General features: G+C 48.2%; 1 protein-coding gene across 4 annotated transcripts; it reads left to right on the forward strand.

Moving 5' to 3' along the window:
• Nucleotides 1–5893: 5893 nt before the first annotated feature.
• Nucleotides 5894–12975, forward strand: GJB1 (gap junction protein beta 1). Of its 4 annotated transcripts, XM_020883001.2 has the most exons (3): nt 5913–5999; nt 10301–10425; nt 11457–12975. In XM_020883001.2, exon 3 carries the CDS (start codon nt 11473–11475, stop codon nt 12325–12327), a length of 855 nt encoding a protein of 284 aa, XP_020738660.1. In that variant the 5' UTR covers nt 5913–5999; nt 10301–10425; nt 11457–11472; the 3' UTR covers nt 12328–12975. The 4 variants fall into 4 exon arrangements, with proteins under 4 accessions (XP_020738659.1, XP_020738660.1, XP_020738662.1 ...); XM_020883000.2 differs by lacking the exon at nt 10301–10425 and having other exon boundaries at nt 5894–5999; XM_020883003.2 differs by lacking the exons at nt 5913–5999; nt 10301–10425 and adding an exon at nt 8076–8270.
• The last annotated feature ends 1297 nt before the right edge of the window (nt 12976–14272 follow it).

Below are 14272 nucleotides of genomic sequence, written 5' to 3' on the forward strand. Positions count from 1 at the left end.
TGGTTTTCTGATACTCAAATTTTCAGTATAAGGGGTACAGCATAGTATGGAATTGGAATCAGAAGCCATCAGGAAATCAGCATCAGAAATTGCTCTTCTGGGCTCAGAGACAAACTTAGCATCATTGGAACTGAGTGAAACACTCCAATGTTACATATATGGCTACGTAATTTAGAGTGTGGGTTAATACTTGGGAAAGAGCCCTTCCCAAAAGCCCGTGATAAGTATGAAATCATTGTGGAAGTTCTAGTGACTCATGTGATAACAGTCAGGGCTTCTTTATCAAGGTGTGCAGCTCAATTTCATAGACAATGTTGTTCTCTAGGAATAATGCCAAACCTCAGTGCGTGCTACAGCTCAACCCATACCCAACACTGTGAGGTGAAATGTCAGCAGTGACAAAGAGCAGTTTATGTTTATTAAAGCACTAACACAGATTCAGCAATCAATAACTGCTTGACACTCTGAAAAGCGCCCTCATGCTGGCAAATCCAATGCCACTGAACACCCATTTCCTAGGAAACAATGAAGTAGCTCAATCATCCTTGTCTTTTATAGGAGGAAAAATCAACCAAATGAACCAAAATGGAATCAAAAAGCAATCAAAATTCATGATTTCAGGGATCTGAATGGGCCTAGGAATTAGCCCTTTAACTGTCAACAGAGTCAGTTGGGACAGGTAAAATAGGGGGGAAAATGTCTCGGTTTCCTACCTAGATAGCCTTTCATCCCTCCTACGAACAATACTTGTTAGCAGAAGCTTTTGCTTTCAGGATGTCATCAGCAGCCTGACACTCCCCTAGGTATTGACCTAGGAGTGCTGAGTGGTTCAAAGAAATAACTGGGGCAGTGGCTGTGATTGCTGAGACAGGGGGATTCTCAATAAGGCTTTCGTGGTGTTATGGTTGGCAAACTTGGTTGACAGGGGGAAGGGCAGAGGAGTCCAAAGATTAGACAGAAAGGATGAGCCTCAGAACTTCTATGTAGGGTCTGATTTACATGTTTTATTATCAGTTTGAAGGGGTAGGTGATGAATACATTTCTAATTGGAAGTCCTGGAAACAGATCCTATGAAAAAGAAGTTCCCTTTGTATACAATATGAGTTCAATTATAGGTGTGTATATAAAGAAAGGAAACTGGAAAGTACTAAATTATTAACAGCTTAATGGGCAGGGTGTTAGCTCATCAGGTTGGACAATTAGCAGAACAAGCTAAATTTTTCTGTGTCCTTTTTGCTTCACCCTTCATACTTGACACTTGGCCCCATTTTTTTTTTTTTTTTTGCTGCAAACTGGGCTCCTCTCTGATTCCTCACCCCTATCACACTACTTCTACCCTTGGGGTTGGATGCAACCTGGGAATTTTCTTCCCCTGCTTTGCTCCCTGGGTCTTACAGTGCCCTGTACCCCAAAGCAGAATGATCAGGAAATGGACATCAAGCTGTAACATTAAGATAGGAGCCCAACAGTTCCAATTTCTCATTATGCTTGTTTCACTTGGCTACCTAAAATGATGTGGAATTTCCTGGGGTCTTTTACAAGCATACTCTCCGTTGGTGCAGTGATCATCAGTGAAATACAGGATCATTCCTAAACCCCAGGAGTTTGAGTCTTTTTAAAAAAGATTTATTCTTTTATTTTTTGACTGTGGTGGGCCTACACGCGGGCTTTCTCTAGTTGCAGTGAGCAGGAGGGCTATTGTTGCCGTGTGTACCTGGCTTCTCATTGTGATGACTTCTCTTGTTGCGGAGCACAGACTCTAGGTGCATGGGCTTCAGCAGTTCAAGAGTGTCGGCTCAGTAGTTGTGGCTCGTGGGCTTAGTTGCTCTGTGGCATTTGGGATCTTCTGGGACCAGGGATCAAACTGGTGCCCCCTGTATTAGAAGGCAGATTCTTGACCACTGGGCCATCAGGGAAGTCCAGGGTCTTAATAAAATATAAAAATGAGGGAGGCGGGGGCAAAAAGAATTTCAAACTGCAGGGAGTAGATATGATGCTGCTTAACGCTCTTACTCCCCGGAAATCTATAAGCTCCAAGAAGCACCACCTCACCTTTAGGCTTTACTGTTGGTAGAATGAGTGCACCATCCTGACAATATGGGGCTGGTTTAAGGATATTTCACACTTTTAGGTTTTTTTGAGGGGGAGAGCTGAAGCAATTTTGCTTTGTTCCCTGCTCCAAACTGTCCTGAGAGCAAAGGGTATATGCTTAACATCAAGTGAATTGGTGCACTATCTGCGTCCAGTTCTTTAGAAATCCCCTTGGAAAAATACTGATAGCTCTCCCTTTTTGATCTCTTCTAAGAATATGAATTCCTGAGGCACAAACTTATTCATACAATTACATCCTTTAAAAAGGATCTGTGGGGACTTCTCTGGTGGTCCAGTGACTAAGACTCCACACTCCCAATGCAGGGGGCTCAGGTTTGAACCCTGGTCAGGGAACTAGATCCTACATGCCACAATTAAGAGTTCATATGTCACAACCAAAAATCCCATAGGCGTCAATGAAGATCGAAGATACTGCATGCTGCAACTAAGACCTGGTGCAGCCAAATAAATAAATAGATAGATAATTTAAAAATAAATAAATAAAAAGGATTTGTGACAACCGAGAGCAATTATGAATACAGGACAACTTCCATCTTTCCCTAGCAGCCCTTACTGGAAACAGTTTGCATAACCTTCCACAGCCTGAGCTGGGGTGAAAACTTTTGAAATGTTCTGTAGATTTTCAGGGTTAGCCATTTCCTTAATCCTATGGACCCATTTGGGAAGATCTTCTTGGCCTGTGTGTCTTAAGCAACATTTATATGGGAAGCTGTCTCCTTTGATTTCTGAGCCATACAGCAGTGCTGTCTCATTGATCAAAGCCATACAAAATGCCACATTTTGTTTGGTAATGAGGCCCAAACAGGCTCGATGATGGACTCCACATGCGAGGCAGCGCTGCTGCAGACCATCCAGGGAAGCCTTAAGAAGCCTCACTCGGCTGAGGCAACCGGCACTGTCCCGGGATGTAATGAGCAGAGCTCCCACTGGCTTTCTGGTTTTGTTGATGAGTTTAGAACCTCTGAACTCTGACGATGTTGCTGGAGAAATGTGCTCTGAAATAAAGTAACCAATTTCTTCCAACAACTGTCCTGGTCCTGGGTGGGACAGAACAGGAAAGCCCTTGTTTGGGTTAATATCTGAGCCATGCTGGAGACAACAGGCTTATGTTTAGAACCTCTTATCTTGTATGTTTTAAGATCTAATAAAGATCTTCCTGAGTGAATCTGAGGAAGTAAACAGGCTGATGTAAAAAAAATTTTTTTAATATTCCCCCCAAACGTCCATTGTGAGAGGAAAGTCTGCTTAGGATTCAAGGCAGACGCTGATTTTAGCTGCTTACCAGGAGCAAATGGATTTGCACTGCTCACCATAGAAGTTTTCCTCCTCTCCTCTCCATTTTCCTCCCCTCCCATGCTCTCTCTTCTCTCCCCTTTCCAGAAGATGTGTTCAAGCAGCAATAAACAGGCAGAGGACAAGTCAATTCTAGAAACAGTATTTTTTATACCACTACAAGCTACTCTAAAAGACTTCCTGTAGCCTAGAACTACAAGCACCCTAGAGAAACCCTGCCAGAACTCTAAGAAACAATGAGTACACACTAATATTGACCTGTATTTTCCCTTCCTAGGAGCTCTGTTATAGGAGCTTTCTCTTCTGGTCAAACAGGTCTGCCCACCGTTCCCTAAACACATCTCACAGCTTCCTGTCACCTGGAATGCCTGGCCTCTCCATCCTCTTTATGATCCATGTCCAACTCTGTCTCTTCCAATAATAAGTACCTTTTACTCCTACATCTGAATGCCTTCTGGCCCCTCGTATCTACAAAGGTCATTCAGGACATAATCCCTTGTTGTAGGTACTTGGGCATATATCTCATCTCTCCAGCTAGTTTTGAACCTTCTAGAGTTAAGGACCAGTTCTCACTCAGATTCTTGGAACCCGTAGAGCTCATCAGCTCTGATGCTGTGGCTAAACAACCTCTGGCACAAGACTGCCTGGGTTCAAATCTTGTTTTGTCACTTGCTGGTTGAGTGACCTCACTCATGTCACTTAATCTCTGTGTGCCTTAATTCCCCTGTAACATGGGAATATTAATAACACCTTCTGCAGAGAGCTATTTTGAGGATCCAAGTAATTCTTGCAAAACACTTTGAACGCTGCCTTTCACCCATTAAGTACTCCAGAAATGCTAGTCCTCGTTATCCACTCCAACCTGTACGCTCAGCATGAACTGCCAAGTGCCAAAGAATGGCGTTCAGCCTTCCCCCCATGGTGTCAAGCTTGGTTTTGCCTTATAAATTTACCAGACACTCACTGAAGGAATTCCTGACTTTCAATATCCTTCCTGCTCTGAGCCCTTTACCTGACTGCTGGTATCGTCCACAGCCACCCAACACAGTCTTGCCTCCTTTCTGTCTCCCAGTCATGTCCCACTCATTCCTACCTTTGTACCTTTACTCAGTGTTCCTCTTCCCTAGAAAGCTAGCCCTAACCTTCACCTTTCCAATTCCCACCCATCCTTCACTTTTCCACTCAAGCTTTACCTCCTCCAGGAAGCCTTCCCTGATTATCTCAATTTATCTTCATCTTCCCCTTGTGGATCAGCTGGTAAAGAATCTGCCCACAATCTGGGATACCTGGGTTTGATTCCTGAGTTGAGAAGGTCCCCTGGAGAAGGGAAAGGCTACCCACTCCAGTATTTTGGCCTGGAGAATTCCATAGACTGTATAGTCCATGGGTTCGCAAAGAGTCTGACACGACTGAGTGACTTTCACTTCACTTCCCCTTCTTCAAACTCCCTCAGCAGTCTAAGTTAGAACCACATAACTGAACATACACTGACATTTACCTGGCAACTTTTGAGTCTTTGTCTCATTTTTTCAGGAAGTTGATAAATTCCTTAAGAACAGCTGGAATGTTTCCCCTCTTTTGCCATCTGCCCCTGGCCTGTAACCAGTACTGGGTACTCAACAGGTGTCCAGTAAAGGCTTATCAATTGATGTACCTATATGCCTGGGTATAGCCAAGGGAAGCTGGGGTTCTGGCTCTCCACCTGGCAGTGAGCTCGGGCTGGAGTGAACAGAAGGCAGGGAACCAGTAAAGCTGACTTCAGTTATTTCTTCACTGCCATCCGGGCCACAGAATTAGCAGGGTCTTCAGGTAAACTGTCCTTCAAACTGGACTTATCTCTCAGTTAATGGTTGACATTCTCTGTTTACCTTAATGATTGCCAAGATCTGTTGCTGCACACAGTACATTTTGTGGCTCAACTGCCTTGGCCCCGAAGGTAGAAGGCAATTTGGAAGAGGTTTGGGGGTTGAGGGATGGGACTGGAAACACTTTGGTCCATCCCTAGCCACTTAGGGCATGAGCAATAAGCAGACGGCCCAAGAGAACCCCGGTACTGCCATGTGGAGGAAGCCCTGCCATCTCTCACTTTGGCCTCAAGGGGCCAGTAGCCATTGCCCATGGCTGTTTTTTCTCTCCCCACAGTCAGCATTTTCAAGGCTGGGAGCTGGAAGGGATGGCACCCAGTGCAGGAGCCCTCTCTGTAGCTCGTCCACACACCAGATCTACCTATGGCCAGTGGGTGGGGGAAGTCTGAAGGCTGAGGCCCAGGTCCAGTTCCGTCTCCCAGATTGGGCTAAACATGCATACATGGGTGACGAAGATGCCTCTCTTCCTCTGGGATGGGGCAGTTACTTCAGGCTATGTGATTTGTCTCTCCAAAGTCACGGGGAGTTCAGGGGATCAATCTTATTTAATGATTGTATGAGGGAGGAGGTAGGGCTGGTTAATGTTTGTCTGGTTCCTCTTGGGCTGTGGGCCATATCTGGCTCCAGCCCTGGACTCTTTGTCCCTCCCCTGGACTGGGCTGACAGTACCTAGTGACATAGTGCAGACACGCCTGCAGACATTCCCTGGGAAAGGGCAGCAGCAGCCAGGTGAGGAAGCTGCGGGCTGAGGGACGTGGGCCCAGGGGCTGGTGTGGCCCAGGAGGGCAGAAGTGGGGGTTGGGAGAGGCTTGGGTCTTGCCTTCTCCTGGGCTCAGCATTCAGCCACTTAGATCCCTTCTGTGTTTCGCTCTGAGCTGGACTGAGGCACCTCCTACCCAGGTGCCAGGCTTGCTTAGTCTCTCTCTGTAGCCCCCAACTCATCCTTTTCCCAGGCCCAGTGTTGTTTCTGCTCTCACTCTTTTCTGCCCAGGCAAGAACCACCCTTTTTCCCACAGGGTCAAATCCCCAGAAAGACTGGAGGGGGGCCCTCAGGTTCAGGGTGGCCAAGTTTATATCTTTAAGACATTTCCTGCCACACAGGGTTAGGGTTCAGTGGAGGGGGGGGGCCGCTGGGCATTGCCAGGTGCTGTTTTCCTTCCCTGATTAGAAGGCTAACCAGGTGTGCAACCAACATAGGGGCTGTAGGCAGATGAATACAGCGCACTCGGCAGGCACAGAGGACCAGCCAACCGGGCCAAGATTTGGGAGCGTTTTCTTGAGGGAGGCAGGGAGACTCAAGCTGAGCTTGGAGTAACTGATGACTGGGATATCTAAAGGATGGGTAGCCCCCTAGCTGTTTGAAAGTTGTTCCAGCTGTTGGGGATGGCACGGCAGAATGCATGGACTTAGAAAATGAGATGAGGAGAGGAGAATAGAGACAAGATGGGTTTGAATGGAGAGAAGTATAGAGGAGGATGCGGCAGAGGAATGGGGAAGGGACCCAGGCTTTGATGAGGGGCCAACATGAGTCCTAATCTGAGTTCCAGCACTGGCCTACCAGCTGCGTGATAAACTACTCAGCTTCTTTGAGTCTCCATTGCCTCGTGCATTGAAGACAATAACTCACAGCTCACAGGTTTGTTGTGAGGATAAGAGTTAAGGAACAGACTACTCCTAGCACAGAATAGGTATTCCCTAAGTGGTGGCTGCTTTAATAAGCCCAAGTAGAGAGCAACAGGAAGTCAGATAGTTGATGGAGGAGTAAAAGGGTATAGCCCAAACAGTGAGGAAGGGAGCTGATATTACTAGGAGCTCTGTGGAAAGATCATGGCAGAGTGAGAGAAGGAGAAAACTGGAATGAGCTAGACAGGCCCTGACCCAAGCCTGGCCACAGAATACATATGACAGTGTGGAGGAAACAGTGCAGTGACTAAGGTGCTATGGAGAACCGCAGGGTGGAGGCAGGGAAGAGAAGCAGGTGAAGAGGGAGAGAGATGGAGGGGTTTGGTCTTAGCCGCACCAAACCGATGAAGGCAGCTGGAAATTCAGAAGAAAATCTGAAAAAAAGCCCCCTGTCCTGTCCTGCCAGAGGCTGCCTGTGAAATGGGGGAAGGAGTATGGAGTCTGAGGCTGAGTGTAACCTCATTTAGCCAAGCCAGGCCCCTCTTTCCCAAACCAAAAAGATGCAAGGATTTCCCATAGTTGGAAGGAGGGACAGGAAAGAGGTAGGAGCAGAAAGAGATAGACTTGAATGTGCGTGTGTGTACACGCATACATATGCATGCAGGCACATGTGGAAAGGAATGCTGAGAACATTTTTTTGAGTTCTGCGATCTAATTGATCTCAGAATGCAGTGTCCTTAAAGGAAGAGAGGCTGCCAAGGTACAAAGACTTTGAGGTCAGAGGAAAACAAATTTGAAATTTGACTCTACCATTTAGCAGAAGTGCAGTTGTTTAACTGCACTGAGCCTCACCTTCTCTATCTGAGAAGTGGGTATAATATTAGTTGCAGGGACTAAGGACAATCTCCTGATTTTGACCTGTGCTTGAGTGCTTGGGCAAATCTGGATCTGAAGACAAGGCCAGAGCCAGACATGGTCAGAGAAATCTTGTCTAATTAAACACAGGAGCCAAACATGCCTGGAGCAACACAGAACATATCAACACCTGGACTTTAACCCAAAGTCACAAAAACAGTTTGGATTTCAAAGTCAGGTAACTCCCATGAATGTTTTTGAAATGAAACCCTTGAGTTACTGATGTTGACATAGGGATCAGCTCTTTCCAAAGGGAGAACAAAAATTGAGATCTCAGTGCTCACACAAGGGTCCTTAGGGGCTCTGGCTATGTCCCAGAGGGCTCAAGAAGATGGGAGGTGGAGAGCTATAAGAACCTAGAAACTCAGGGGTGGCCAGGCTGTCTGTGAGGCGTCCCTAAACGACAGAGAGAAGAGAACGGCTGAAGTTTGCTTTGGGGCTTGAGGAAACAGCCAGAGAAAGGTAAGGACAGGGAAACAGAACAAATCTAGAGGCAACTGAAAGCCCTGGGAAGGGAGGAGAGGAGAAGAGTTGTCAGTTATAGGAAAGAAGAGAAGGGCAAGAGGAGGATAAAAGTCAGACCAATCTTCAATCTCTCTGTTTCTTAAAAGCACTCATAGAAAGAAAAATGATATTTGTATCTGAGGCAGCAAAGCTTCTGGGAAAGAACTTGGGCTCTGGAGTCAGCTTGTGTCTGTGTGTATGTGTGTGTGTGTGTGTGTGTGTGTGTGCACGCGCGCGCATGTGTGTGTGCGTGCATATGCGTTAGTCGCTAAGTCGTGTCTGAATTTTCGCAACCTTATGGGCTGTAACTTGCCAGGCTCCTCTGCCCATGGGATTCTCCAGGCAAGAATACTGGAGTGGGTTGCCATTACCTTCTCCAGGGGATCTTCCTGACACAGGGATCAAACCTGCGCCTCCTGCATTTCCTGCACTGCAGGCAGACTCTTTACCACTGAGCCACCAGGGAGTCAGCTTGACCTGGCTCAAAAATCCCAGCTCTGGCATGTACTCACCACATGTACCTTGTGACACTGAGATAAGTCCCTTCACCTTTCTCTACCTCAGTTTCCTCATCTGTGACATGAGGGTTACAATTAACATCTACCTCTCAGGGTTGTTTTGAGGTTTACAGGAGATGGTGTGCAAGGGCCTGGCACAGAGCAGGGGCTTGGAAAATGGTTATTCTTAACAATATGCTCCTCCACCCCCTATTTTGACTCTAACAGGTCTCATTGAATGAAGCGTTTCTTTCCACTGTACCTCCTGTACCAGCTCTGCCTTCAAAATCCCAGGCTTGGGAGAAAGGGCACCTGTGTTCCTGTTTTTCCCGCACTGGTTTAGGTCCACAGCATGAACTGACTGAGGCTTTTTTTTAAGCTTCATGAAGAAACCTTGTTCGAACTATACCTTTGCCCCTCAGTTTCTTTCATCCTGCTCCCTCAACTTTTCTTGGGCTTCCCGGGTGGCTCAGTGGTAAAGAATCCGTCTGCCAATGCAGGAGATGCAAGAGACCTGGGTTCCATTTGTAGGTTGGGACAATCCCCTGAGGCGAAAATGGCAACCTGCTCCAGTATTCTTGCCTGGAAAAACCCATGGACAGAAAAACCCAACCCATGGCTGGCTATAGTCCATGGGGTCACAGAAGAGTCTGCCATGACTTAATGACTAATTCTAGCTACTAATACCCTCCCCCTTCCCCCTACAACAGAGAGGACCACCCAGAACTTGCCACAACATTCAGGCCTTGTGTCGTCGCAGCCAGTTCCTGGCTTGCAGCATGATCTCCTTATAACTTAATGGCAAACAAGGTGGGAGGTAGAAGGAAGCCTTCTCCCCTTGCCTAAGAGACAGAGGGGAATTTCTTCCCTAGAGCAACTGGCAAGCTCAGGAAACCAGGAGTCACAACGTACACTTGACCCAGGGCAGGGCAGCAACGGAACGGTCTGTTCTATTTCAGACAGACACTATAGGTCAACATTAGCATTGGGAAGAAAAAAAGAGGGATATTGGGTTTGGCAAACCACTTAGTTCCCCCCAAGCCACATTGTTTTCTCTTCCTGATAAAGTTTTACTTCCCTTGATCACCAACCATGAAATTGGAGCTGGGTTAAGAACTTTTACAGGTTGCTTCATTGAACCTCACAATAACACTGGGTATGAACCTCATTTATAGATGCGCACACAGACTCAGAGGTTTGGTGACTTACCCGAAAGTCATAGTAGATTAAAAAAAAACAAAACCCAAAGCTAGGTGGCTCTTATCTTTTCCATCTTCTAACCTTCTTCTGTTTGCTTGCTTGGTTAACTTTTGCTTTTTCCTTCTGGCTTGTCCTCACTTGGCCATCCTCTGTATGGGCTCAAGGAGAGAATGGTCAGGCTTTGCTCCATGACTTTGGGATCGGACTGCACTCACAGGTTAGCAACTTCCTTGTTTCTTGTGTTTTTATGGGTAGCCTTTGTTCTGTTGCTGTTTTTGTCATCATTAACAGCTAGCCTATACTTCGGGGAACACCATCTGCAAAAGCACAAAGACTGTACCATGTAGAGCCTAGACTTCTGCTTCAGACACTTCTGTGTTTCATCCTACTCAGACACTTCAGCTGTGTGACTTTAAGTGAGTTACTTAACTTATCTGAGCTTCAGCTTTCTCAGCTGGAAAGACTGGGGTAGCAGTCCTTAGAGGCTTGCTAACTGGGTCAAAAGAAAGAATGTATGGGAAAATACTTAGCACAGTTCCTGGCTTGATAAAAGTGCACTCTTTTTCCTAATCTCAGGCTCACCCATATCCTGGAAGGGATTTAAGCCAGGAAAAATCCTGCTGAATCTAAGTTTCTAGCAGAGTCATGGGAGAGTGCCTTAGGCCAGAGGCTTCTGGTTCCCCTGGGTCCCATCTTACATGCACCTGTCCTTGTTCCATCATCCCCCCCGCCGTGGCCATTCTTCTGGTGGGGCTATGGGGTGGGTGCGGCGATGGACCGGGCGGGCACAGAACAGGTGGGTGCAGGCTGGGTGTCCGGCGCTGGGACACAAGTGCTCTGTGTGTAGGGTGGGCGGAAGTCAGGGCGTTTGATCTGAATTCTAAAGGGCGTTGTTCAGAGCCCCACAAAGGTCCCATTGTGCAGACACTGGGTATAAAGCAGCATATGACTCCCCAGCACCGGGCGGTGATGAATTGGGACGCAGGCGCGAACCCAGGGACCACTCCCCCTGCATAGACATGAGACCATAGGGGACCTGTCTGGGTGGCCTCAGGGATAGGCGCTCCCCAAGGTAACGGGGCTTTGTTGGGTTTAGCCCAGGTCCAGACTTAAGGAGCTGGGGGAGGGGAAGCTAAAGAGGATGGCTGATGGCAGAACAAGATGGGCCTGGCAAGGAAGGGCAGGAGAGGAAAGAATGTTGGATGAAGGTGGAGAAGAGTGATGGGGCTCAGGGAGGTCAAGTCATGAAGTGAATGAGTGAGGAGGAAAAGAAAGAGAAGGAGAGGCTGGCAAGGGAGAGGGAGTGGTGAGGAAAGCTATGACTCTCCTTCTTCCTTTCTTGTCACTGGCTCTTGGAAGGGTTGGGGGGAGGTGTCAGGCAGTGTTATGGAGCCTGGCTTTCCACCCCAGCTTTCTGACAGCTTGTTCTGTGGCTCATGTTTTGCAGGTGTGAATGAGGCAGGATGAACTGGACGGGTTTGTACACCTTGCTCAGTGGCGTGAATCGGCATTCTACTGCCATTGGCCGAGTATGGCTCTCTGTCATCTTCATCTTCAGAATCATGGTGCTGGTGGTGGCTGCCGAGAGCGTGTGGGGTGATGAGAAGTCTTCCTTCATCTGCAACACCCTCCAGCCTGGCTGCAACAGTGTCTGTTACGACCACTTTTTCCCCATTTCCCACGTGCGTCTGTGGTCTCTGCAGCTCATCTTGGTGTCCACCCCAGCTCTCCTCGTGGCCATGCACGTGGCACACCAGCAGCACATTGAAAAGAAAATGCTTCGACTTGAGGGCCATGGCGACCCCCTGCACCTGGAGGAGGTGAAGAGGCACAAGGTCCACATCTCAGGGACACTGTGGTGGACCTATGTGATCAGCGTGGTCTTCCGGCTACTGTTCGAGGCTGCTTTCATGTATGTCTTTTATCTGCTCTACCCTGGCTACGCCATGGTGCGGCTGGTCAAGTGTGATGCCTACCCCTGCCCCAACACAGTGGACTGCTTCGTGTCCCGCCCCACGGAGAAAACCATCTTCACAGTCTTCATGCTGGCCGCCTCAGGCATCTGCATCATCCTCAATGTGGCCGAGGTGGTGTACCTCATCTTCCGGGCCTGTGCCCGCCGAGCCCAGCGCCGCTCCAATCCACCCTCCCGCAAGGGCTCGGGGGGCTTCGGCCATCGCCTCTCACCTGAATACAAGCAGAATGAGATCAACAAGCTGCTGAGTGAGCAGGACGGCTCCCTGAAAGACATACTGCGCCGCAGCCCCGGCACCGGGGCTGGGCTGGCCGAGAAGAGTGACCGCTGCTCGGCCTGCTGATGCCACAGATCAGGCAACCTCCCATCCTGCCCCCCACCCCTGTCCTGCCCCAGGCCTGCCCCTCCTTCTCCCCTGCCAGTGCGCAGGCCTCTGCCTGCTAGGGGTTGCTCCATCAAAACTTTCCTTCCCTCCCTACTTCCCTTCCTCCCCAGGGCCTTCTGCCTCAGGGCCTGAAGGTGTGGGGAGCTGGAGGCCACCCACGCCAGCACTCAAGGCTATCGGGGGCGCAGGCAGCTCTCGTTGCCCGCACCCCTTCCTCTTTCCTCTCCCTCTCCCTGGGACCACTGGGGACCAGAGGTCGGATGCTCTGACAACATCTCCAATTATGAAACTAATCTTAACCCCATACTGTCAGATACCCTATTTCTGGAGTCACATCGGTGGGGAGGGATGTGGGCAAGTGGAGTGGAGGGAGGGTGCTGTGGACGTGTGGGTGGGGAAGGGAGGGTAGCAAACGCAAGAAAAGGAGGAACAGTGCTTGCCGGCCCTGAGGAAAAGGAGGACATGTCTCGGGTGGAGGAGCTAGGGAGGGAGAAGCAGGCAGATAAGTTGGAGTGGGGGTTGGTCAGGGTTGCCTTTGCCTCTAGTCCCCAAGGCCTCTCTGTGCCTGAAATGTTACACATTAAACAGGATTTTACAGTAAACGAAGAGGTGGCTTGTGTGTTTGTGAAGTTCTTTCTCCTGCAATCTCTGACCACCCCCTGGATGAGCTGGCCTTGGCTTTTTGCTGATCAAGAAAGAAATGCGAAAAGAAAGAGAGCAATTTGAGTAGCTGAAGCTGCCAAGGAGGGACTGGCGCACGTATCCCACTACCCCACAGGCCAGGCACAACCAGGCCCAGAGCCATTCTCTCCTATTTTTTGTTTGGTTTGGGTTCTTTTGCCCCCATTTTAAAATAACAGCTTTATTGGACTCTAATTCACTCATTCCTTTCTCCGATTGATTTTTTTCATCCATTTTAAGTATGTAGTTTATTGAGTTTGGGTAATTTTGTGCAGTTTTGTAAACATGACCACAATCTATTATAAAACATCTACATGCCCTCAAAAAGTTTCCCTGGACCCCTTCCTCTGATTTTAAAAAGATTAAAATGACAACTCCCTCTGGAGAGACAGGAAATGATGGAGAAAGTTCACAAGTCTGAGAGGGTAGCATGCATCTCCTCAGCGAGGCCTGTCCCCTGCAGTCTGTCCTCCCTCAAAACTCAGCCTTCACTCCCTATGGATGCTCTCCAAGCAACCCACTGGATTGCACAGTGATTCTGACCCCTTTTCTCAGATGTAGCCCTAATTCTACCCTTCTCCCCAGTTTCCTTCCCTCAGGAATCAATGCCTCCCACCCCAGAGATGTCTCTAACACAGGTTAAACATTTCACAGCAGCAGTTTCCTCAACATCACTCATGCAAGCAGCAGGTACCTCCCCTCTTTCCCTGGGCTGTGGTGGGAAGAGCTCCAGGCTGGCACTTGATAAAGGTGGGTTTGAGTCTTGGGTTCTGTCACTTAGTAGCAAAGTATTCCCTTCTGCAAGCTTCCACTTTCTTATAAGCAAACAAGGGATGGCCCAGAACCTTTCTAAGCTTCCTTTAACACTCTGGGCTCCATGGATTCCACAAAGTCTCCCCCAGTCTCATGAGGGTTCCCTGTTGCAGAGTCACTGCCCTCACCAATGGCCCTTAGGAGTAAAAGTTTCCCCCACAGTGGGTTTCTCCCTTCAGCTTCCATACCTCTTTTTTTTTTTCATTTATTTTTATTAGTTGGAGGCTAATTACTTCACAGCATTGCAGTGGGTTTTGTCATACATTGACATGAATCAGCCATAGAGTTACGTGTGCTTCCATACCTCTTAACAGAAAAAATTATTTGCTACTCCCTTTCAGAGAATGCTGACTCCCTGTGGGAAGTATGTCAGAAAGGAAGAGAAAATCAGGCATAATCTTATCAGAAT

The sequence above is a fragment of the Odocoileus virginianus genome, chromosome X (assembly GCF_023699985.2).
Source record: "Odocoileus virginianus isolate 20LAN1187 ecotype Illinois chromosome X, Ovbor_1.2, whole genome shotgun sequence".
Lineage (NCBI taxonomy): Eukaryota > Metazoa > Chordata > Mammalia > Artiodactyla > Cervidae > Odocoileus > Odocoileus virginianus.